Here is a 27261-nt window from a genome sequence, read left to right on the forward strand (position 1 = left end):
TCAGGCTCCTTCATCAGGTGAGTGAAGAGCTGCGTTCACAAACAGGGCATATGCAGACACAAACTCAATTTACAAGACTTTAACCTGGTATTGTGAGACTTCTTACTGTGCTTACCCCAGTCCAACGCCAGCATCTCCACATCATCCCTTTTAGTTCTCGTAGTATGCAGGTGGCGAGAGCAAACCTTGAACCTGTCAGACATGCATAGGTAAGGTTGCTAAGCAGCGGGGGAAGTCATCCAGGTCCAGTTAACCAATGAGTTCCTAATTATGCTAAGGGACAGAATACTGTTGGCCAAGGTAAATAGTGTGTATTAATGTAATTGGACCATCCAGTTTGTATGACAGATTGGGCAGGAAACACAAATCTTCAAAAATAGTATATCAGATGTGTTCACGTGATGTAATTTTAAAGAGAAGTTGGAATCTATCTGGCATCTCTCTCCCAACGTGTATTGGTTAAATAAAGAACGTCTTTAACTGCATTCTGTCTCTCACAAGTTTTGTATTAGCTGAATTTGGCTCAATGCAGGACCCGCAGAAAATTCCCCTAACACCAATCTTAACAGACTGAGATGCACTTATTCACATGTCATCTCAGGAAAGATTAGCAAATGAACCGTGGACATTTCTGTTTGTCAGGTATAGCACATTACCACACTGTAGGTCTCTGATTGTTCCAGAAGGCAACTTGTGAAATTCAACAGTTAATGGAATTCTTCCAGAATTAGCAATAGCAACCAAATATACAGTAATTACCAGCTGTTTGTAGCTCTGAGTGTGCTCCTGCAAGATGTCCAAGAGAAAACTAAAAAGCTGCATCATATTTTGAGTCAGTGCGTGCTGGATGTCTTTACGACGCTGTGCAGGTATGGTCTGGAAAGTCACCACATCTTCCACCAGGCGCAGAAGGATTAACATCACCAGCTCAGTTTGTGTCTCCTAAAAAGTTAAATCACATGAATTATGAAATAGTATGCAATCCTTGACAGGCTATTTCGTGGAGGGATTTACAAAAAACCGATACCAAATGTGTGATGATTTGCAAAATCAGAAACATTTCAAATCCAAATTATTTTCTTCACTTGTTTCCTGATAGTTACACCATATGAAAGGGTTACAATCGATCTTGCTTCTTAAGTTATTTGCCAGCTACCTCATGGAACATAGCATGTACACTACCACTACTTACATCTTATACAGTCCCAATTGTTCTGCTGCAAGAATGAAATACTTGCCAAAGCAAATTAAAGAATGAACACGTGGGTCACTTTTCTATTGGGATGCAAAAGTTCGAGGTGACCTAATAGATGTCTTTACAGTTACGAAAGGTTTTGATAGAGTAAGCACATGGGGTGTTTCCATTTGTGAGAAAGGGAGAAAAAAAAAAGAGGCTGTTGATCTAAAATAGTCACCAAAAAACAGAGAGTTCATAAGGAACTTAACTAAAAATGGTGAGAATATATCACTACCACAGGGTGTGGTTGATGTGAATACTTTGGTTTCATTTAAGGTTAGATAAGCAGAGGAGGAATAACGGAATACAGGTTATGCTCATCGAGTTCATGGAGGGGTGGTGGAGAGTCTCAATTGGAACATAAACAGGACGGACTGATTCTGGGCTGTACATTCTATGTTACAGTATGTAGAGATAAAGACAGAAACTAAAGAGAAGCGAAAGGTGGGTTTGCATGGAAGCATTATCAGCACAGAATTTAACAGATACTGTTGAAAAAGAGCGCATCCATTTTGAGGATTTGTACTTACCCCCATAGCAGTTAGTTTATCCATTTCGTTTAGCATATCTGGCCACTGCTGTGGCCACTCTCGCTTGATCATTTCTACCACAATGCGGGAAAGTGCATCTTTAATGTAAGCCTCTTCCACCATGATATTATGAGTACCCTGAGGATACAGAATAAATGTTTGATTTAACAATTCCTTTCAAATCTATAAAGATTTTAGAAAATACATTTGTATGTTTAAATAGAACTACAGTCATCTGTTAAGCACAAAAACACAGAACAGTTTGTCAAGAGAAAACAACTTAATTTTTGCACAATATTCAAAAATTGTGCGCTCCCTTGATCATGAAAACAGATATTGCAGCCTCTCCCTACTAAAATACACTAAGAAGTCTCACATCACCAGGTTAAAGTCCAATAGGTTTATTTGGAATCACGAGCTTTTGGAGCGCTGCTCCTTCATCAGGTGAATGGAGCTCACCTGATGAAGGAGCAGCGCTCCAAAAGCTTGTGATTCCAAATAAACCTGTTGGACTTTAACCTGGTGATGTGAGACTTCTTACTGTGCCCACCCCAGTCCAACATCGGCATCTCCACATTATACGAAAGTACATATACGGAATGAAATATTATGATCACTGGAATACTGGATAAATAATCTTCAAATCCAAATCTTCAGACTGATCCTAAAAACAGACTCAAGAAACTAATCATTCATGTCACCTGTTGATACACACTGCTAGTTGCAGAATCCATTGAAATCATAGGAGCTCACTAATAGAAACCAAGCTAACACCAAAAAAATGAGTCAGCTTGAAATGTAACAAGAATGTTCTTCATTAAAATTGGGCTTTTTTGGAACAACCATTACCCTGGCTCTGGACATATGTCGAAGCAGAGAATTTCCTGGTTGCCTTTTATCTTTCTTGCATCAGAAGTTTAGAATCTACATGGAATGCCATTTATCCCCGTGATACAAAGAGGCCATCATCCCTTTATACAATGAATTAACTCCCAAACGTTCTCTAATAAAGAACAAAGAAAATTACAGCACAGGAACAGGCCTTTTGGCCCTCCAAGCCTGCACAGACCGACTGAACTAAAACCCCCTACCCTTCCAGGGACCATATCCCTCCATTCCCATTATATTCATGTATTTGTCAAGATGCCCCTTAAAAGTCACTGTCATATCTGTTTCCAATACCTCCCCCGACAGTGAGTTCCAGGCACCCACTATCCTCTGTGTAAATAACTTGCCTCACACATCTCCTTTAAACCTTGCCCCTTAAACCTATGCCTCCTAGTAATTGACTCTTCCACTCTGGGAAAAAGCTTCTGACTATCCACTCTGTCCATGCCCCTCATAATCTTGTAGACTTCTATCACGTCACCCCTGAACCTCTGTCATTCCAGTGAGAACAAACAAAGTTTCTCCAACCTCTCCTCATAGCTAATGCCCTCCATACCAGGCAACACCCTGGTAAATCTTTTCTGTACCCTCTCAAAAGCCTTCACATCCTTCTGGTAGTTTGGCGACCAGAATTGAACACTATATCCCAAGTGTGGCCTAACTAAGGTTCCAGAAAGCTGCGACATGACTTGCCAATTTTTAAACTCAATGCTCCGGCCGATGAAGGCAAGCATGCCGTATGCCTTCTCCATCTGCGTTGTCACTTTCAGTGACCTGTGTACCTGTACACCTTGATCCCTCTGCCTATCAATACTCCTAAAGGGTTCTGCCATCTTCACAGAACCTTGCAGAAAAAGGAATCAGGAAAACTGAATAGTCGCCTTAGGCTGAACACAGTCATCACTTTACATAACTCTATATTGAAGAAAATCTTTAGTGCCAAGCTCTCTGCTTAGCAGATATTATAATAAATAACCACAGCAATTGGAATCTGGCATAAATGAAGAACATGACAGGTGGAAGAACACAAGGAATCACTTTCATTAAAACCTTCATCGCTGAGTTGCTGGTACCCCTGGCAGCATGCACCAGGTGAGTAATCATAAGTTTTGTTTAACAACCCATGTGAAGTGCCTTGGGTTATATTACTACCTTTCAGGTGCTATATAAATGCAGGTTTTGTTATTGTTACAATGGAGGGTAGAGAAAAGCAGAACACAGCCAGCTCCAATAAAATACATTATTCTTAAAGAAACAGTGATACAGAAATGAATGGGACTTCTGGATTTGATGGCCTGCATCCTAAATTTCAAGGCGGTAACTAGATATAATACATTGGTCATTGATTTATTTTGATCTTCCAGAGTTTTAGATTCTAGAACATTTCCCAGGGATTAGAAGATAGCAATCATAATCATGGTCTACAAGAAGGGAGAGAGAGAGAAAACAGGGGCGTACAGGTCAGTTAGTTTGACATCAACAAAAGGGAAATGGTGGGATCTGTTATTACAGAATGGTAACAAAATCATGTCTGGCATATGTGTTGAGAATTTTTCTGAAGTTGTAACTAACATTAATAAAAGGGAACCAGTGGTTATACAGCAAGTCCTTGTTTAACGTTGCTAAATTCCATATGGTTTCTCTTTAACGTTGGTAAGTCAATGGGGCCGACAATCAAGTTAAACACCACAAGATTCATTTTAATGCAATTTCCCACGTGACCCAATTGGCGACATGTTGGAGCAGCTTCACTTTGCTCCCGAACTCAGAACTGCAATCACTTCCCTCTCCCCAATCCTTGCTGAACCTACCACTCCCTGACTTGCCATTGTAAGTAAAAGGTTAAAAAAAGTTAACTTAACAATATAGGAACCTAGAAATCTATAATATTGCAACTTAGAAAGTATAATACTTTGTCTTCTGATAAGGAAGGTCCTACAGAACCCAAGAAGTTTTAACATTGCTTCTATTTCACTTAAAGTCGTGATTTGTAGGAACACAACCACAACTTTTTAAGTGAAGACTTGTATTGCTTCTGGATTTTTAAAAAGCATTCAGTAAGGTACCACACAATTGAGATTACAACACAAAATTAATGCTCATGGAATTGGTGGGCGGGGGCTGGCAGGCTATGACTAATCGGGTACCAGAAGGATCAATACTAGGGCCTTGGCTATTTACAATTTATATCAATTCTTATCAGGTATGTACCAAGTTTGTTGTTGATAAAAGGCTAGCTGGGAAAGTAAGTGGAAGCTGACTCCAAAAGGTTAGTCAAGTGGGTAAGAACATGGCAGATGAACAAAGGTATGAAGTTATTCAATTTGGAAGAAAAATTAGAAAGGCAGAATATTTTTAAAACAGGGGAAACTGGAAAATATTGGTGTTCAGAGGGACCTTTGATTAATCACAAAGTTAGCATGCAAGTACAGTAAACAATTAACAAAGCAAATACAGTGCATTACTAAAATTGCATAGGGCATTGGTCAGACCACACCAGGAGTGTTTTGGCCTCCTTATCCAAGGATGGATAAACGGGTCTTGGAGGGAGTGCAACAAAGGTTGACAGGGAATTTCGAAAAACAAGAGGCAATGCAATTAAAACATACAAATTCTTAAGGGACTTGAGCTAGATTTTAGGATGATGCTTTCCTTGGGGAGTCTAGAACTAGGGGGCAGTAATTTTCAAATATGGAGTCAGCTAAATGGGATAGGGATGAGGGCAAATTTCTTCAAAGGTTGTGGATTTTGGAATCCTCAATCCCACAGGACTGTGAATGCCCAGCCATTGAGCATATTCTTGCCAGGGATAGATAAATGTTTGGACACTAAGGGAATTTAGAATATTGGGATAGCGCAGAAAGGTGGAGTTGAGGTTGAAGATCAACCATGATTGTATTCAGTAACAGACCAGGTCAAAATGCTGAATGATCTACTCCTGCTCCTAATTCTAATGTTTTTATTAACTGCTAACTTATAATCTAAATATTCAAAACTGGTACAAATCCCACCATGACCATCTCAAACACTCTAGAAACTCTGTACAGTGACAAATGTAAATTAGAGACACCAATGGGACTTGCATTAGGTACTCTCTATTTGGAAATGCTCAGTGTGCACCTAAACTGCAGGAGGCAAATATTCTGCGATTGGCTGTATCACCCGCAACGCTCCACTTTTACCCTACCCAGACTCTGGATTGTGCCCAAATCTGCAGCCCTGACAACAGCATGTTATATCAGTTCAGTGGGTTTCCTATTCATTGCCATCTCAGGGTCCATTTTTATCGAGGTAAGCATTCCAGATCCTGGTATCTGCTATGTTGGCGGGCTGTATATGTTGAGGCGGTTATGGGCCAGAGTACCTACTAGATCCCAAACAAATTTGGGGAAACATTGTCCTACAATTCCCTGTCCAGGATCCCAACCCTCCATGTGCTAAAGCGGCTAGGGGATATTTTGAGAAATTCCATGGGATCTTTGATATTCATCAATAAGGATGGTCAGGCTGTCAACTTTAGTTGGAGGTACTCCTGGAGGTTTGATCATGCAAAGTTCTGCCACATGGCCTTGGATCACATGAATTGTACAAATGTCAAAGGATTTACCTTAGATTCATGTGAGGAACATGCTTTTGAAAATCAATTGAAGAACATGAATATTGGACACACCCCCTCCTGATTTTTCTTTAAGGCTACAAATTCACTTTGGTCTGTGTGCCAGCTATTCCAACCCACCCCTGCCCCCCCAACCCCCTACTCCCCACCCCTCCTCTCTTGCAGCAAGTGGATTGATGCTATTGTTATGGCCTGTGGAGTAGCAGGCTAGAATTAACTGCACACTGCTCCCATCCTGGTTGCCTTTAGTCGAAAAACTGTTACAAGAAGTTGGAACTTCTTGTAACAGCAGCTGTTACAAGAAGTTCCAAGCAGCAAGAGATCACCAGAGAGAAGTTGAGAAAGAGGAAAACAAGAGCAGGGGAGAGGCGAAATGATCTGCGTAATTCTCAAAGCTCCTGGTCTCCATAGCATCCCCTGAGCCCCAATTTAATTCACCCCCAAGCCCTCATTGTCTTGCTTCAGCCCACTTGGGGATTTCAAGGCCCCTGCTTACTTCTTTGTCTACTAGCAGTTCCTGCCTTATGTGTAATGGAGGTATCTTTAGCCAGCATCCAGTGGCAGAAAACCTCCTCTATCCAGATTCAAACTCTCAGATAGATCAGTTTCTCTGTCACCTCATATCCACTTGTGTCACCTGTGCTTTAAGTCGTTAGCAGACTTGGTAAATTAAAGGGTGTCCAGAATTAACAATTTACAAGTGCCAAGGTTTCATGGTGCAGTTTACATCTATTACAATGCTAGCTATTTGGGTCTGTCAGTAAGTATCCATCTACTGGGGACAGCCATTTGTACAAATTTCACTATAAAAATCATGTGGTGGGATTGGAGGTCCGAAAAGCAGAAAAGTTAATAAGACAACTTACACGTGAAAGAAGAGTCATCACACTATTCTTCAGCTGGACCTTATCACGGTGCACCATACCATTCCAGCGAAATCTAAAAAAAGCCAAGAGAGTCAGCTTTACATAATTTTGTAAATACCATGGTATTCTTTCTGTTTTTGCAAAGGTGAAACATTTCAGTATTTTGCTGCACAAGAATTAGAACATTCACAATCATTACTATTTGCAAAGAATTGCAACACACACCAACAAGAACTGAAAAAAAATTAAAATTGGATCAAGGAAAAATTCACTGATTAATAACCATGCACAAGAAACAAAAGTCTATAACATGGGGGGGCGGGGGGAAGCAGGGAGTGGTGGAATTGACTGGGGTGAGGATGTTAAATCAAAATCAGCGTTTGATGCAGAAGCAAAAAAACAGGTCTATGTCTTAATTTATATCATAGTGGAAACTAAAGCCCATGTTTTGCAGTGGTAATGGAGGATGAAATGGTTTGCCATTAGTTCACTAAAAGCAACAGTAAGTTCAGAAGTCTGCATATGTGCAGATTAACATAGAAACTGAAACTGCTGTCACTGATTCCACGTTCCTACAGGGTCATCCCCCCACCACATACATAAAGCAATCCCTAAGAAATCAGTGAATTGATGAGAACTTGCCCTTTACACCATTAGTCTCACTGTAAAAAAAAGTTACACCTTAGATTAGATATTATTTGATTTAATAATGGCATTATAACTTCATAATTACTATGAAATAATCTCTCTGACCCTGAAACAGTAATTTTATTACGCAACGTTAAAGTTCTCCACTCCAGTAATTCTTTTTTATTTTGTTTATATCAACACTTTGGTTTCTATTTAAATCCAATAAATTATTATTCACAAAACGAAAAGGATAAAGTGTTTTTACAGATAACACTTTAATGTGATTCTGTACTCATCTAATGATGGGATTCCCAATTTGAATTGTTCCACCATTGGTGGTCTTGCCTTCAGCTGCCTAGCTCTAAACTATGGAATTGTCTCCTCATATCTTGCCCTCGCTTTCCTCCTTCAAGACACTCCTTGAACCCATCTCCTAGACTAGGCTTTTGGTCATCTGACCTAATATCTCATGTGGCTCAGCATCATTGTGTTTTATAATGTTCTTGTGAAGGGCTTTGGGGCATTTTATTACACTATAGGTGCTTTCAAAATAGGTTGCCGTCGTCATTGGCTGTTTTTCCTGTTTGCTGATATCACTGCTGCCACATGCCTGGAAATCACCTTAGCTTGGCACTAAGTTTAAACCACCTCAGAAAAGGGAATGCCTGCACCAGGTTGCTAGATCTTAATGGGCAACTTTCTCAAAGCTCAGGGGCATGCAACATTGTTCTACTAGTTACTGCAAAATTTAACACACTGTTATCATCAGGATTGCATTGAAGGTTGGACATATCAGAAACTTACGTTTAACTTATTTATTAGTGTCACAAGCAGGCTTACATTAACACTACAATGAAATTAGTGTGAAAATCCCCTGAAGTGAAATAAATGTATAAAATACTAATAAAAGACAGGATTAATAAATGTTAGGATTTACAGCTGTACCATGCCCTCTTAGTTGTAATATATCTTGTAAATATATATTTTTTTAGCATTATGTTTATAACAGTTTGACAGATAAAATTTCACCCACTTGATAGAATGCTCCAGTATCTGAAGTCCAAAGTGACGGACAATCCCTGTATTGTTTTTCTCAGCCAAACGTAACCCACATTGTACTGTATGTGGACACTTCTCCTTAAACTCCTCACAAAACTGTTGAAGAAATATGTTTGTACAGTTTACTTACAGAATGCCATCACGGTGAAAATTTGCTCAAGAATATTTCTCAGTGTTAGAAACCATTAAAATAAAATTTCATTGAACCGGTTCGCTCTCAGCAACAGTGATCTGCACATGATATTTTGCAACCTGAAAACAAATGCACTCAACGTGGTAAACTGAAACACTGGAAAGCAACTGCGCCGAATTAAAATTAACATCCTTGCTCAACAAGTGTTAACACATGTCAGCAAGAAAACCATCTAAATGACCAAAATACAATCCCATTCTGCTGTGTAGCTAATGGAGCCACAAGTGAAAACCTTGTTTGAAATTTTGCTAATCCTAATAGAACCACACCAACAATGTAAACAAGAAACTGATAGAATTTCTCTCTCATGGTCAAACATTTAGACACAAGAATATACAACTTGGGAGCAGGAGTTGGCCATTCGCCCTCTAAAGCCTGCTCCACCATGCAATAGGACTATGGCCACTCTAATTGTAGTCTCAACCCCACTTTCCTGTCGCTCCCCATAGCCAAGGACACCCTGTCAATCAACAACCTAACTCAGCATTGAATAATTCAATTACCTTCCCACCACTTTCTGGGGAAGAGAATTCACAGAATGGTGACTCACTAAGGAAAATATTTCATCTCTATCTTAAAGGGAAATCTTTTATTCTTAAATTGTGTTCCCTAATTTTAGCCTTCGCCCGCATAAGCAAAATTCCTTCTTGTATCCACCCTTTAAGTCCCCCCCTCAAGATCTTATATATTTCACTAAGATCACTTCTCATTCTTCTAAACTCCAATGGATGCTGAATAAGCACAACTTGTTCAACTTTTCTTCACAAAACAAGTCCTTCATCCCAGGAATGAGCCAAATGATCCTTCTTTGAACTGCTTCAAATCAATTTTATCCTTTTTAAAAAGGTCAACCAAAACCAAACACAATGCTCCAGATGTGGTCTCATCAAGGCCCTGTAGCAGCAGGAAAATGTTCCGCTTGTATGCCATTCCCTCACAATAAATACCAACATTCCATTCACTTGCTGTACTTGTGAGGACACCTAAATCCTTCTGTACAACCGAGTTTTGCAATCTCTTTCCACCTAAAAAGTATACTGCTTTTTTAGTCTTCCTGCCAAAGTGCACAAGTTTACATTTTCCCACATTGTTTCATCTGTCAAATTTTTTGCTTACTCACTTAACCTTTTTATATCACTTTGCAGACTCTACTTCCTTTTGACAACTATGGGGTGTCAGAGCGTTTAGCACTGTTGCCTCACAGCGTCAGGGACCCGGGTCTGATTCTCAGCTTGGGTCACTGTGTGCGGAGTCTGCACATTCTCCCAGTGTCTGCGTGGGTTTCCTCGAAGTGCTCTGGTTTCCTCCCACATGCCAAAAGACATGCTGATTAGGTGCATTCACCACGCTAAATTCTCCCTCAGTGTACCTGAACAGGGGCGGAGTGTAGTGACTAGAGGATTTTCACAGTAACTTCATTGCAGTGTTAATGTAAGTCTACTTGTGACACTAATAAACTTAAACACAGTTTGTGGTTGCTTTACAAAATGGTGGCTAAGAGGGCAGATGCTTGGTATTCTGCAGTAACTCTTCTCAAGGCTATGTTAGACAAATTTTTCCTCAAAACAGGAGTCGGGGGTTGTGAAAGTGGAGTTACGGTCACAATCCAATCAGCCATGATCTTATTAAATGACAGAGCAAGCTCCTATTTCTTATGTTCTTCTTAATTCAGCAAACTCTTTCCCATCATCTACCAGCGCACAAATCAGGCGTGTGACTAAATATTCACCTCACCTGCCTGGAAACTCCAATAAAGATAAGCTTGACACCATCCATTCAACATGGCCCCACATTTTAAATGCAACAATCTTTGAGCTGTTTCAATTGCATTTATTCAATTTTCCACAGTTAAATTTTAATCTTCTCAGAACTAAAAAAATACCTCACAAATATTACTGTAAACTATGAAAGAGATTTAACACAAGGTGCAGTGCAGCAATTGGGCAAGGTTTCTCCTACAGCACCTGTAGCTTATTTTCATTTGAGACGAGCATACCTCTGATAGAGGAATGTATTGGTAAGACAGAGGAAGAAAACAAAACAACCATGTTCTAACAGCATGGTGCAGTCCTGAGTTTTGATTGTTTCTTACCAAAAAATTAATGACACCAAGGTAAAAGCAATTTACAAACAGAAATTGACCACTGATATCAAGTCATCAGCAACTTACTATCAGCAACTTTTGTGTCGAGTGATGCAGTTATCCAATGAATCAGATTACTGTCATAAAATCATAGCTGGGCCCTTGACTGGTCCATGGTAGGATTTTCTTCTTTCAGAACAGATCAGTGGTTGGGTGAAAATTCTCCTTGGCCTTATCTGGTGCCTGATCTATTGGGGGCCTATTTGCCAATTAACGTATGATCCTCACACTGAAACTACTGTCACTGCACTCAAGCAGGCAGTGAGGGGAATTAAAGAACCAGAATTTGGATCTGCACACTGAGGTAATATGGGCTGAAGTTAGAAATAGGAAAGGAGCGGTCACGTTGTTAGGAGTTTACTATAGGCCCCCAAATAGTAATAGAGATGTGGAGGAAGAAATTGCTAAGCAGATTATGGATATGTGTGGGGGTCACAGGGTAGTTGTCATGGGGGACTTTAACTTTCCAAATATTGATTGGAACCTTTGTAGGTCAAATAGTTCGGATGGGGCAGTTTTTGTGCAGTGTGTGCAGGAGGGTTTCCTGACACAATATGTGGATAGGCCGACAAGAGGTGAGGCCACATTGGATTTGGTACTGGGAAATGAACCGGGCCAAGTGTTAGATTTGGTTGTGGGAGAGCACTTTGGCGATAGTGACCACAATTCGGTGTCTTTTGTTATTGCAATGGAGAGGGATAGGGCCGTACGGCAGGGCAAGGTTTACAATTGGGGGAGAGGTAATTATGATGCGATTAGGCAAGAATTAGGGGGCATAAGATGGGAACAGTAACTGTCAGGGAAAGGCACTAATGAAAAGTGGAACTTTTTCAAGGAACAAACACTGGGTGTCCTTGATAGGTATGTCCCTGTCAGGCAGGGAGGAAATGGCCGAGTGTGGGAACCATGGTTCACGAAAGAGGTGGAATGTCTTGTGAAAAGGAAGGGGGAAGCTTATGTAGGGATGAGGAAACAAGGTTCAGATGGCTCGATTGAGGGTTACAAGTTAGCAAGGAATGAGCTGAAAAAGGGGCTTAGGAGAGCTAGGAGGGGACATGAGAAGTCCATGGCAGGTCGGATCAAGGAAAACCCCAAGGCTTTTTACTCTTATGTGAGGAATAAAAGAATGACCGGGGTGAGGTTAGGGCCGGTCAAGGACAGTAGTGGGAACTTGTGTATGGAGTCAGTAGAGATAGGCGAGGTGATGAATGAATACTTTTCTTCAGTGGTCACCAAGGAGAGGGGCCATGTTTTTGAGGAAGAGAAGGTGTTGTTACAGGCTAATAGGCTGGAGGAAATAGATATTCGGAGGGAGGTTGTACTGGCAGTTTTGAATAAACTGAAGGTCGATAAGTCCCCTGGGCCTGATGAAATGTATCCTAGGATTCTTTGGGAGGCAAGGGATGAGATTGCAGAGCCTTTGGCGTTGATCTTTGGGTCCTCGCTGTCCACGGGGATGGTGCCAGAGGACTGGAGAGTGGCGAATGTAGTTCCTCTGTTTAAGAAAGGGAATAGAAATGACCCTGGTAATTATAGACCGGTTAGTCTTACTTCGGTGGTTGGTAAATTGATGGAAAAGGTCCTTAGGGATGGGATTTTCGACCATTTAGAAAGATGCGGATTAATCCGGGATAGTCAGCACGGATTCGTGAAGGGCAAGTCGTGCCTCACAAATTTGATAGAATTTTTTGAGAAGGTAACTAAGTGTGTTGATGAAGGTAGGACAGTTGATGTCATATACATGGATTTTAGTAAGGCGTTTGATAAGGTCCCCCATGGTCGGCTTATGATGAAAGTAAGGAGGTGTGGGATAGAGGGAAAGTTGGTCGATTGGATAGGTAACTGGCTATCTGATCGAAGACAGAGGGTGGTGGTGGATGGAAAATTTTCGGATTGGAGGCAGGTTGCTAGCGGAGTGCCACAGGGATCAGTGCTTGGTCCTCTGCTCTTTGTGATTTTTATTAATGACTTAGAGGAGGGGGCTGAAGGGTGGATCAGTAAATTTGCTGATGACACCAAGATTGGTGGAGTAGTGGATGAGGTGGAGGGCTGTTGTAGGCTGCAAAGAGACATAGATAGGATGCAAAGCTGGGCTGAAAAATGGCAAATGGTGTTTAACCCTGATAAATGTGAGGTGATTCATTTTGGTAGGACTAATTTAAATGTGGATTACAGGGTCAAAGGTAGGGTTCTGAAGACTGTGGAGGAACAGAGAGATCTTGGGGTCCATATCCACAGATCTCTAAAGGTTGCCACTCAAGTGGATAGAGCTGTGAAGGTGGTCTATAGTGTGTTAGCTTTTATTAACAGGGGGTTGGAGTTTAAGAGCCGTGGGGTTATGCTGCAACTGTACAGGACCTTGGTGAGACCACATTTGGAAGATTGTGTGCAGTTCTGGTCACCTCACTATAAGAAGGATGTGGAAGCGCTGGAAAGAGTGCAGAGGAGATTTACCAGGATGCTGCCTGGTTTGGAGCGTAGGTCTTATGAGGAAAGGTTGAGGGAGCTAGGGCTGTTCTCTCTGGAGCGGAGGAGGCTGAGGGGAGACTTAATAGAGGTTTATAAAATGATGAAGGGGATAGATAGAGTGAACGTTCAAAGACTATTTCCTCGGGTGGATGGAGCTATTATAAGGGGGCATAACTATAGGGTTCGTGGTGGGAGATATAGGAAGGATATCAGAGGTAGGTTCTTTACTCAGAGAGTGGTTGGGGTGTGGAATGGGCTGCCTGCAGTGATAGTGGAGTCAGACACTTTAGGAACATTTAAGCGGTTATTGGATAGGCACATGGAGCACACCAGGATGATAGGGAGTGGGATAGCTTGATCTTGGTTTCAGATAAAGCTCGGCACAACATCGTAGGCCGAAGGGCCTGTTCTGTGCTGTACTGTTCTATGTCTATGTCTAGAATATTCCCAAATGGGGAAAGGCTTCAACTTTTATAGACTCTCATTTGAGAACAAGGCCTGAAAAGAATGCTATCCAGGATCCCTGATCACGCGCTATGATCAAGTTGGTGATAACTATGCCCAACCTATCACATTGACATACACTGAGCTAACATCATCATCCCAAGTTGGCAGGAGTAGCTGCAGCATTTCAAAGGTGCCAAGGCAGGCTTTGCAAGTACTGGTGATGAGAGAAAAAAGGCATTATTTTTCCACCATGGAGATGGTGAAGAATTGTAAGATCTCTTTGAAACACCTATGCCTGTGCAACTTGACCACAACAAGCTACAATGCACTAAGAATCCATTTCAGAATAACACAATATACAAAATAATTGTCTTCCAATGTACGAAACAAGAAGCAAATGAGACAATTGAAAAATATTGCACACCACTGAGATAAATGGCTTCCAATTCTGACTTTGATGAACATGTCAAAAGGAAAAATCAAATAAACAAATAATTGAAGGTCGTCTTTCTCTTGTCAACTATGCAGGAAGGAACCGAGAAAGGCAAAATGCTGTCAGAGCTACTACAATTAGCAACATTGAGGCTGCCAACAATAACAGCCATGCTTGGAAGTTCAACTCTTGCAGAAAATGTTCTATCGCTTACATCCCAGAAAACCACCAGCAAAGCAATATTAGTCTCGCAGAGAGTTGTGACTCACACAAGCAATGTTTCCACTGTTGCAGCACTTGTCCACACTAGGAAGAATGCTCTGCTGCTGGCAAACCATGTAAAGCTTGGTATTACAGAACTTTGAGAGTATTGCTGGGGGTAAAAAGCAATATGCTGTCAGGACAGATGCAAGAACACCAAATTTCAAAGGAAGCAACAATTTATATTGCATGAGAGAACAGAGTGCTGACTGATTGGTCAGTCAAGACATTGCAATGGAGATTGTATCAGGGAACTATTGTTCTCCATACTCTGTTTAATTTAAATAAGGTGTATTGCCTGGACATGTTATTTTTGCCTGCAGTGGATAGATTCCAGTTGATGAATACACAGCTGTTAGCACGCATAAGTTTGTATTTTTGTGTCTTTCCTGATAAGTGAAAAATGAAAAGTTTCGACAGCATGACTCTTTCCAGCAATGCAAAGCTCAACAACTTGGGTTGCATTTGTTGCTCATCAACTTTATTTATTTTGAAAACGCAACTCCCCAAAGCCTCCTCATTTTGAGTTTGTGATCAATCCACCACGTAGGTGACAGTCCTCAATGCTGCACACAACATGCAGCACTTTGTGTGTTTTTCCACAAATGCATCAAGGTTTCTGTGGTGACTTTAGATCACAAATAAGGTAGTCAAGTGTATTGTTTAAATAAAATCAAGTTTAACAATAACAGTAACTCAGCAGAACAGTAATAACTATGAAAACAGGAGCACTAATAAAGCGGGTCTTGCTTACAGGTCATCTTGTTGCAGACTAAAATGCCTGCCAAAGCTCAGAACCCTTAACAGATGCCAGTAAAACAATTACACCGGAGAAAGGCTGATAAGAACACTTTGTGCTCAAAATGACACTTAAATTCCGCCCCCCCCTTAAATTTCAGGACAGAAATACAATGAAGGTAATGTCTTAACAATACAAAAGTCTGTCAGGAGCTTTGTGTTGGTGTTGTGACTTACGCAATGCCACCAGTGAATCTTGTAATGGTTGATCTGGAACCATAGGTGAAGGGGTAGATCAAGAATCTGTACATGAAAGTTCCTCTTCCACTCTCCCAGAGTCAACTGGCAAAAATGGAAACACAGAAACCACTTCCCGGTGAACACCCACAGCAGCATTACCTTCTGCCATGTTATCTGTAACAGTTGCTGACTCTGAAACTTTTCCTGACTCTGAGTCACAATGTAAACAAAGACGGTCTTGGTGTCTGCGAACAACTCTTCGGTGTTGCAGTCTCTGGGTGGGCAAGGAGTCTACCCACCCTGCTTCTAACCCACTGTAAAAAATTAAAATCTCTCGGTCTACTGTTTGTAATACAGAAATACTTCCTTTGCTTGTGGACTGATAATGGGTCTCCATCATTCTATCAGGGAGTTTCTGGGATGGTTGTATGGCATCAGGGTTGTGCAAGATTCATCCTTTTTTTTTAAAGATTGTAATCCTGGCATTTATAATTGGGGATTGCATTTCATGATATCCCTTCCTTTAGTTTAATTATGGATAATACCAGTAGCATTGGTGTGCGAGCAATTTGATGTAGAGGTGGTGGGTATGGTCTTACAAGTACTCATAGCAGGTGAGGAAAACCCCCTTTAGAACTAATGGTGTCGCAGTTTTCCTTTATATTTTTGGGTTAAAAAATCCTTGTTGGTCTGCTCTGAAGGTAGAGACAGATCATGCATCCTGGAAAAGACTGGGTTTTGTCACTGGTGCCTCCAGCGTAGCAGGAGTTGGGAGTAATATTTACTTGTACACGCCCAAGCGTGGTTGGGGAATCCTTGACTGTCCAGCCTTTCTTGGGTTGGTTTTCTATACTTTCCTTGCCTGTAGGTTGCGAGTGGCTACTTGGTAGCGATGCATCATCATCCTGTTGGGAGGAGGAAGTTCTTGCCCTTCCCCGAGGTATCCCGACTGTGGATGTCTGGACAACCCATCCTCCTGTTGGTAGGATTTCCTTGATGGGGGGAAAATGGGTGGAATCCTGTTGATGGTCGGGCCCAAGTTGCACTTCCAGTGTGATTGAAAATAAGGGGAGTTTGTTTTGATTGAAGTCAAGGGGTGGCACAAGTACTCCTGGCCTATCGGTCCTTCTTTTAATTGCACCGACCACAATCCCACCCAGGCCCTACCACCACATATTTACCCACTAATCCCTCTAACCTACACATCCCAGGACTCTAAGGGGCAATTTTTAACCTGGCCAATCAACCTAACCTGCACATCTTTGGACTGTGGGAGGAAACCGGAGCACCCCGGAGGAAACCCACGCAGACACGAGGAGAATGTGCAAACTCCACACAGACAGTGACCCGAGCCGGGAATCGAACCCGGGACCCTGGAGCTGTGAAGCAGCAGTGCTAACCACTGTGCTACCGTGCCGCCCCGTCTGGACATTACATCGTGAGGTTTAGGTTCCTCTGTGGAGGCAGTATACTGTTGTCTGCGAGGCCCAAGTGTGAGCCCAGATACTTGGGCCCCGCATTATTTGAGTTTCTCCTAATATCCTGCATGCCGGAGTGGACACTGTCAAATCACATCTTGTGCCTATAGTCTTATCCTGGTGTTCCTCTCCGAGGTTCCCTTTCGTTATGTGTAAGTGAGGTGCTGATAATAGGCTCCGATTTGTTATATTTAGTCCTACAGGGTTCCCCTCATCTTGTCAGGAGGAGATTGTATCTCCCCAAGGTATCCTGTCTGTGGATGTCTTTACAATTCTTCCGCTTGGTGGGGTTTCCTTGGTGGAAAAATGTGTTAAATTTTCCATCTGATGGTGGGGCTTGAGCAGCACCTCCGGTGTGACTGGAGATGAGTGGGGCTTGTTTTATTGTGAGCACCCTTGGCTTATTGGCTCTTTTATCGGTCTCAATATATTTTCCTTTCTTAGGCTGTGTAGGCAAGGATAACAACTATTTTGAAAATTCATATCTGGAGATTATACTCCTAGTGGGAGATATTCTGTTATCCGCACTCATCCCATGAGGCTATGTAGCTTTGCTGCTGTTATCCTGCATGTGAGTGTGCACCGTCATGCCATGTCTTGGGTTTGTACCCTGATGTTCCCCTCTTTCTGGGGTGTCCTTTTATAGTTTGGAGGTTTTGGGTGCTGTTTTAAGTACCAATTTGATTGTATGTAACCTCACAGGGTCTCCCTTGTGCTGCGTAGCTCAGTCCTTATTATCCTGTGGGTGAAGATGCACACTATTGTGCCATGTGCTCATGGCTTTATTCTGTTATCCTCATAGAAATCATAGAATCATAGAAACCCTACAGTGCAGAAGGAGGCCATTCGGCCCATCGAGTCTGCACCAACCACAATCCCACCCAGGCCCTACCCCCACATATTTTACCCGCTAATCCCACACTCTTCGCAATATCCTTTCATTATCTACGCGAAGGGAAGCGCCAAATGCAGTGAATTGTAATTGATAATCTGAGCTAAATGTACTGATGTGGAATGATAATTATTCTGTGCTGCTCTGGATTTGGGAGGTTTGCATTTTGTTAAGATGGAAAATCTTCAATAAAAACATTTATTTAAAAAAGTTCTGACACCTGCATCTACAAATCCATCTTCAGCCTCTTCCCTCCAGGTTTATAATCCTCTAATGTATTTCTACTCTCCACAAGCATCAGTTGTTGTCGGGGACTTCAGAAACAGGTCAAGTAAAATCAACTGTTTGCCACTTTTGGCTGTAGTCATCAGCAAATAATTTAGCTTTAGTGGCTGCAATTGCATGTTAGGTTCCAACAGCATGAGATTAGTCATGTCTTATTGTAGCTCCCTAGTTTTCCACCACCATCAGCACCCAGAATATGATATGGTTATTACATGACGTATAGTTTTGTACCAAACTATTAGTTATAGGTAACTGAGCTCAGTCAGTAGCCTGCTGTTTTTAGTGCTTAGAATGCAGGTAACCATGCATGGTAGATTCACTAGTTTGACTTTTAATTCCTAATTATGCCTGGTCCATTCCTGTCATGCTTTTTTGCACTCTGAATAGAACCAGGATTGCTCTCCTGCCTTGACTGTGGTTAAAGTTGCAGGTTAATGTTATGTAATTGTACTGCGGTGCCTCATGGATGCCCAGTTTGGACTGTCAGATGTGTCTTAGCCAGTCCCACTTAAGACAGCATTGCAGCACAACTTTATCCAGTCACTCTTTACGAGAGTGGTTACTTCTACAAATGCTGTCAAGGGCAGACAGTCAGTTCAGCTATGTGAAAGTGAAGCAGGTTGCTTCCTTAATTTAGTTCTCTGGTCACCTGACATAAACTCACTCTGACGGCTTTGTCCTTAAGCTGCGCCACTACATTGAGATCTGCTATCCAGGACATATTCTATGTCTGTGTTGCTCAGAGCTCCCAAGTAAAACTTAACATGGAGGAATATTTTTTCATGAGGGGATGCATAGCAGTAAGTGACGCTGCATGTTCTAAAGCCACATCCAAGGCAGACCAGGATGATGACAGACTTCCTTCCCCAGAGCACATTAAGTGAAGAATCTGGGAACATTCACAAAAAAAGCCTTGCATTTATGACCATAGGTACATAGAATTCCTACATTGCAGAAGGAGGCCATTTGGCCATCGAACCTGCACCAACAACTATCCCGCCCCATATACTTACTCTGCTAATCCCCCTGACACTAAGGGGCAATTTTGCATGGCCAATCAACCTAACCCACACGTCTTTGGAGCGTGGAAGGAAACAGGAGCACCCGGAGGAAACCCACACAGACATGGGGAGAATGTGAAAACTCCACAGTCACCAAAGACTGGAATCGAACCCAGTGAAGCAGCATCTTGAGTGTTTTACAGCCAATTAAATACATGAAGCATAGTCCATGTTGCAATGTAGGAAATGCAATGGCCAATTTCCACACAGCAAGCTCCCACAAGCATTGTAATAATGACTAATTTGTTTTTGTGATGTTAACTGAAAGATAAATACACTAGGGACAACTTGGTGCCATGGGATCTTTTATTTTCACCCATGCTGCAGATGGGACCTTTATTTAACATCTAATCTGAAAGAGAGCACCTCTGAAAATGCAGCACCCTCTCAACACTGCAGTCTACAAGGCAGTCAGTCTTGATTTTTGTGCTCAAATCCAAGAGTGGAACTTTAACCTACAACCTTCTGACTCGGATGCCAGTGCTACAAACAGCTACAGCAGACATTTGTTTTCATGGTGCTGGCCCTCAAATTATAGCTTAGTCAACGTAGGTTCCAATATGCCATGAGATTTGTATTTACAGCTACGAGGATGGTACTCCAATGCTATCATCGTGCTGAGAGTGTAAGAAGACTTGTACCAGACAACAACTTATATTTATGTAGCACCTTGAAGGTAATGAAACATTCCAAGACGCTTCATTGGAACATTGTAAAGCAAAGTATGACCCCAACATTGGTGTCATAGAAGCTTGGCTTAAAGAGGGGCAAAATTGGCAGTTCAACATCCCTGGATACAGAGATTTCAGGTCTGATGAATCGGGGATAATAAAAAGGTGGGGGTATGGCATTACTGGATAAAGAATCAATTAGAGCCGAGGAGGGATAAGAGTAAATGAAGCATTAAAATGAGGCCATATTAAGCTCAGAAATTATAAAGGAACAGCCACACTGCTAACTTAGTGAAAGCTAGAAGAGCAAATATGTAAGCAGATTTGAATGCAAAAATAATAAGGCAGCAATAGTTGGGGACTATCCTAATATCAATTGGAATATTAACAGTGTGAAGGGCAGAGAGGACACAAAAATCTTGAAACTGCATTCAAGAGAACTTTTTAACCAGCACATAAGCCCAACAAGAGCAATTCTAGATTTATTCCTAAGAAATGAAGTGGGCAAGTGGATGAAGTAGCAGTGGGGGGAACCAGATTGGGGATAATGACCATTAATAGAGTTATCATAGAAACCCCACAGTGCAGAAGGAGGCCATTCGGCCCATCGAGTCCGCACCAACCACAATCCCATCCAAGCCCTACCCCCACATATTTTACCCGCTAATCCCTCTCACCTACACATCCCAGGACACTAAGGGGCAATTTTTTAACCTGGCCAATCAACCTAACCCGCACATCTTTGGACTGTGGGAGGTAACCGGAGCAACCGGAGAAAACCCACGCAGACACGAGGAGAATGTGCAAACTCCACACAGACAGTGACCCGAGCCGGGAATCGAACCCGGGACCCTGGAGCTGTGAAGCAGCAGTGCTAACCACTGTGCTACCGTGCCGCCCTGATTTAGGATAAGTTAGATTTAGGATAATTATGGAAAAGAACAATGATAGAACAGAAGTAAAAGCTCTAAATTGGAGGGGGACAAATTTTACAAAGCTGAGATGTGAATTGGCAAATGTTGACTGGATACAGCTAGAAGGAAAAACTATGTCAAATCAGTGGGACGCATTCAAAAGCAAGATTCTACAGGCAAAGTGTAAACATGTACTCACAAAGAAAAAGGGAGGCACTGTCTAATCTAGAACCCCCGAGTTATCCAGAAACATACAGGGCAAGATAAAGCATAAAAAGCTTATGATAATCATAAAAGGCTTAATACTGTAGAAAGCCTCGGGGTATAGAAAGTACAGGGGTGAAGTAAAAATGTACATTAGGAACAAAAAATATATTGGCAGGGAAAATCAAAGAAAATCCTAAGATGTTTTACCAATACATGAAGAGCAAGAGAATAATAAAGAAAAAGCTAGAGCCCAGAGAAGTACATGGTAACTTGTGGGTTGGTTCAGAAGATGTGGGTAGGGTTCTAAATGAGTACTTTGTTGTTGTCTTCACTAAAAACAGAGATGGCGCAGACATTCTAGTTAAAGAGGAATATGAAATGCAACAAAGAACAGTACAGCACAGGAACAGGCCCTTTGGCCCCCCAAGCCTGCGCCAATTGTTTACCTATCTAAACCAACCATTTCTATCCCGCTATCCCCCGTTTGTTCACATGCCGATCACGATGAGTCTTAAATGTGCCTAATGTAACTGCCTCAACCACCTCACTTGGTGGTGCATTCCAGGCCCCCCACACATCTCCACTGAACCTATCCCCCCTTATCTTGAACTTGTGCCACCTTGTAATTGTCATTTCTGCCCCGGAGAAAATGCTTTCAACTTTTCACCCTATCTGTACCTCCCACAATTTTATAAACTTCTATCAGGTCGCACCTCAGCCTTCGTCTTTCGAGGAAGAACAATTCCAGTTTATTCAATCTCTCAAAATATTAGATATAATAAAGTGAGGGAGGAAATACTGGAGGGACTGGATTCCTTGAAGATGGATAAGTCACCAGGGCCAGATGGATTGTATCCCAGACCTTTGCAGGAAGCCGGGGAGGAAATAGCAGACGTTCTGAGCATTATTTTCCAATCTTCACTAGATACATGAAAGGTCCCAGAGAATTGGAAGGCTACAAATTATTTTAAAAGGGTGTGGGGGTAAGCTTCTCATCTGTCAGTCTGACTTTGGTGGTGGGCAGGTTATTGGAATCAATTCTGGGAAACAGGGCAAACTGTCACTTAGAAAGGCATGGATTGATCAGGGATAATTAGCATTGTTTTGTCAGGGGAAGATCCTGTCTTACTAACTTAGTTGAATTTTTTGAGCAAGTAACAAGGAGGATTGATGTGGTTAGTGCAGCAGACATTGCCTACCTAGATTTTAGTGAGGCATTTGACAAGGTCCAACATTGCAGGCTGATCAGAAAAATGATATTCCATGGAATACAGGGCAAGTGACGAGCTAGATTCAAGATCGCTCAGCGACAGGAAACAAAGGGTAATGGTCAACGAATGATTTTACAAGTAGAAAGCAGTTTCCAGTGGCATTTCACAGGGATCAATGTTGGAGCCCTAGCTGCTTGTTGTATTTATTAATGAGTTGGACGAAATGTGAAACATAGGAATTAGGAGAAGGGCAAATTCAGCCCTTCAAACCTGTGCCACCATTCAGATAATGGCTGATCGCCCCCTGGTCTCAAATCCACCTCCCCACCTGTTCCTCATATCCTTTTTTTAAAAAATAGAAATATATCTATCTCCCTCTTGAAACCATTCAGCGATTCAGACTCCACTGCATCATGGGGCAGCGAATTCCACAAATTCACCACCCTCTGCAAGAAGTAGTTCTTTCTCATCTCAGTTTTACCACGTCTCAACCTATACCTGTGACCTCTAGTTCTAGATTGCCCCATGAGGGGAAACATTTGGTCTACATTTGCTTTATCAAATCGCATTTAAAATGTTATATACCTCAATCAGATCCCCTCTCATCCTTCTAAACTCCAGCGGGTATAAGCCTTAACTGTTTAATCTCTCCTCGTACGCCAACCCCTTCATCCCCAGAACCTCTTCTGAACTGCCTCCAATGCTACCACATCCTTCCTCAAATAAGGAGACCTAAACTAGACAATACTCCAGATGTGGTCTCACCAACACCCTACACATTTGAAACAATACTTCTCTACTTTTATATTCCAGTCCTTCTGCAATAAATGCCAACATCCCATTTGCCTTTATTATGTGCTGCACTTGCAGACATCCAGATCCTTCTGCCCGATGCATTTTGAATCTGCTTTCCATTTAGGTAATAATTTGCCTTTCAATTTCTTTCTCCCAAAATGGATAACCTCACACTTATCCACATTAAATTTCATCTGCCAAATTTTTGCCCATTCTCCCAGCCTATCTAAATCCATCTGTAAATTTTTTGTATCCTCTTCATTGCCTGCTTTCCCACCTATTTTAGTATCTTCCGCAAGTGTTGATGTGTTACACTCTGTCCCTGCTTGCAGATCATTTACATAGATTGTAAACAGTTGAGGTCCGAGGACTGACCCCTGCAGCACCGCGCTAGTTACATTTTGCCAGCCAGAAAATGACCTATTTATCCCAACCCTCTGCTTTCTGTCAGTCATGTGGGAGGATTGACACAAAAATTGACCGTGTAGTTGATAGTAACGAGGATGGCTGTTGTCTGCAGAATAATATTAATGGTTTGGTTAAGTGGGTGGAAAAGTGGCAAATGGAATTCAATCTGCAGAAGTGTGGAGTAATGCATTTGGAGGGGACCAAACAAAGCTAGGGCATACACAATAGACAGGAGGACATCAAGAGAGATAGAGGACGTGAGAAACCTTGGAGTGCATGTCCACAGGTGGATAGGTTGTAAAGAAAGCTCTGAAATACTTTCCTTTATTGGACGGTGTATTGAATACAAAAGCCAGGATGTAATGTCCAAACTATATAAAATACTGCTTAACTGGAATTGTGTACACACTTCTGGTCACCACATTACAGGATGAACATAATTGCTTTGGAAAGAGTATAGAGCAGATTTACAAGAATGTTGGCAAGGCTTGAAAATTGCAGCTGTGAAGACAGACTGGATAGACTCAGGTTGTTCTCCTTAGAATAGAGGAGTGATCCAATTGAAATGTGCAAAATTATGAAGGGACTAGATAGGGGAGACAGGAAAGACCCATTTCCCCTACCTAGGAGGTCAATTACCAGGGGCACATATTTAAATGATTGGTAGCAAAATTAGGTGACATCAGGAAAACTCTTTACCTATAGGGTGGTGGACAACTAGAAGTCACTGTCCAAATTGGTGTTCGAAGCGAAAATGATCAACTCATTTATAAAGGTACCTGGATCAGCACCTGGACCTCTGTACCTCCAAGGCTGTGGATCAGATGTTGGAAAGTGAGATTGAAGTGAGCAGCTGGTTTCCTTTTTCTCCTCATTTTTTGACTGGCACAGACACTGTGGGTTGAATGCCCTCTTTCCATGCCATAACCTTTCTATGGTTATGGAGGGATTTCAAAGGGGAAAAAAGAGAATTTTAAAGTCATGACAATGTTTAACTAGGAACCAAATGAAGTCAATGGGCAGAGGGAAACAAGACTTGCTGTGAGTTAAGACGCAGGCAGCAATGTTTTGGATGACATGTTTCTGGAATTTAAGTTTCTGTGCAAGAAGACATGTTTGGAGTAGATAGCTACGTACAAGATACTGTCATGGAGAGAGGTGATATAGCACAAAGACCTTTAAGCCCACTCTCCTTCAGCCTGGGCACACATGTAGGCCTATAAAGGCACTTTTCATTTTTTGTCACTTATTATCAAAGCAATTTCAGATTAGGTATAGCAAGGGCACACAGAACTCTACACAACCACAGGAAAGCATGCTTTAAAAGCAAGTTTTTAAAGCTTTTTTCCCCTATTTTCCTCACCAGCTATTGCTTTGGTTCTCATTCAGACAAAATGGTGGTTGATATAGTACTTCGACTTTGCAGTTGGAAAATCAGGCTGAAGGTACCATTCATCTATTAAGGAAAAGTTATAGCCAGCAAAAACAAACTGTTACCATCCCAATTACCTAAACAGGGTTGAACTGCTCCAGAGGTAAAAGCAGTGTACTGCTCTCTACCTCTCCCTTCCCCCAAAATAATGATGATGGAATCAATGAATGGTTACAGCACAAAATGACTCCATTCAGCCCACCACATCGATGCTATCCCTCTAAAAGAGCAATTTACCTAGTGCTACTTCCCTGTAGTCCTCCATATTTTTCCTTTCGATCCAATTCCCTTTTCAAAGCTATAGGATCTAAGATGGCACCAGAGCATGGTAACTTCTTGCGAGCTATTGCCAGCATACCCTCTACTTCTATCTTTTATTCTCATTCTGTACTTTTAAACTGTACGCTAACTCTTTTAAGCTCTCTAATAATGTCCTATTTCAATCTTTCTATACCCTCACTATGACTGTAACACAATATTCCGCACCCTCCTTTCCTTCTCCCCTATGTACTATGAACGATAATCTTTGTTTGTATAACATGCAAGAAACAATACTTTTCACTGTTATCAATCCATGTGACAATAATAAATCAAATCAATTGACCTCCTCTCCACCACACTCAAGCAGTTCATTCCAGAACTGCATGAAACAGTTCTCCCATATCGGCTCTGTCCAGACCCCTCATTATTGTGAATGCCTCCATCAAGTCAATTCAGCTTTATGGAGCAAGACAAAACACATTTCTAATTACTCCAATACTCCAGAGAGCCAATAGGCTTGACTAACTAACTGCGGTTCCAAATTCCAATTATCAACACACAGTTAACTATACCAGCACGTGTAAATGAGAGTTAAATTTTTAGAAGATGACACCGATGCGCTACATCATGCCTGCAGGAAAATTTCTAAATACGGGAGTGAGATCCAAGCACAACAAAACGTGACATCGAAATGAAAGAAAACTCAAATGGGGGCGTTTCAAATTCACGGATTTCAATTGTGAAAAACGCCTTGGGACTTTTCTCGACGTTAAAAGGTGCTGTTTGCTACACCAATACAAGCAACTATTCATGTTCATCGGACAACTCCACAGAATGAATGAAAAGGCAAAGCGCGCCGCAATGGCGCTACAATTTCTTTGCAGGCGGAATTGGTCAATTTGTGTGCATGTTGAAAAAAAATACACAAAGCAGAAACAAATACCCGGGCTAAGAAAATATTTAAAACTTGCCACTACTGCATTAACTTCCTGCTGGAATAACGATGTTGAAAAATAATCTATCCAGTCTGCAAAAGGGAAACCAAAAAAAAAATCAGGCGCCTTACAAAACTAATGCTACAAAAAATGGAAATGGTGGGGGACATGGAAACCCATGCGGTTGATGCATTGGAGACAAAGGTGTCCCAGTTGCCTCCTTGCCGAGACCAGGACTCGCCTTCAGGGCCTCCAGCCGGTAGCGCGAACTCGAGCCTCCATCCATGATCACGTTTACCGCCTTCATCAACTGCTCGCACAGCGTCGTGATCTGATCCGCCGACATGATGGCTGCAGCGGCAGAGACGGGTCCCTTTGGTGGCCTGGAAGAGCGCCGAGCGGGCGGGGAACGTCAAAACGAGGATAACCGGACGAGTATTTTCTCAGAAAAAAAAACAATAAAAAGCCAGCTACTCAAGCCGCGATGACGCAACCCTTATTGTCTGAAGGACCAGGGCGGCGTGGACAAGGCAGCGCCGGCGCTTCGACGCAGGCCTTCTGAGCATGCGCGCCGGGGCCACCCCGCGCGGGGGCGGAGGGGGGCAGGTCAAGTTAATAAAAACCGTCGCTTGTTGTCGACCCCGCTGGTCGCCGACTTCCGGCTCGTGGGGAACTATGGGTACGCGTTCCGCCAGGCGGGGACTACAACTCCCACAGTGCACCGGGAACCACTTCCGTTCTAAGGCGGTGCCGTCGGCCGATTCGAATTGTCGGTTGCTCCTCCTTCGCTCCGGGCAGTTGTTCATCCCAGTCGTCGATGCTCATGTTCAGTTGGGGTCGATGCTACAATTCATGTAAATATATGCCCGAGAGTAGGAGTGACGTCGGATGTATTTCTCTTGAGAAAGCATCCAGATGGGACGCTGACAACGGAGCCACAGGATGGGTGGGGGTGGGGGTT

The 27261-nt window shown here is 42.2% G+C and overlaps 1 protein-coding gene across 2 annotated transcripts in view; it reads right to left on the bottom strand.

The window, feature by feature from the left end:
* Nucleotides 1-26953, bottom strand: part of xpo5 (exportin 5) — an 86331-nt gene extending 59378 nt beyond the window's left edge. The window contains exons 1-5 of one of the 2 annotated variants that reach the window (XM_078229616.1): nt 26542-26953; nt 8801-8922; nt 7138-7210; nt 1768-1905; nt 760-942 (exon numbers count right to left, since the gene is read on the bottom strand). In XM_078229616.1, the coding sequence (XP_078085742.1) occupies nt 760-942; nt 1768-1905; nt 7138-7210; nt 8801-8922; nt 26542-26646 (621 nt within the window). In that variant the 5' untranslated portion in view covers nt 26647-26953. The remainder of the gene's footprint in view (nt 1-759; nt 943-1767; nt 1906-7137; nt 7211-8800; nt 8923-26541) is intronic. The other variant, XM_078229615.1, reaches the window with a different exon arrangement.
* Between the last annotated feature and the right edge of the window lie 308 nt (nt 26954-27261).

This window comes from Mustelus asterias, chromosome 15, assembly GCF_964213995.1.
Source record: "Mustelus asterias chromosome 15, sMusAst1.hap1.1, whole genome shotgun sequence".
Taxonomy (NCBI): Eukaryota; Metazoa; Chordata; class Chondrichthyes; order Carcharhiniformes; family Triakidae; genus Mustelus; species Mustelus asterias.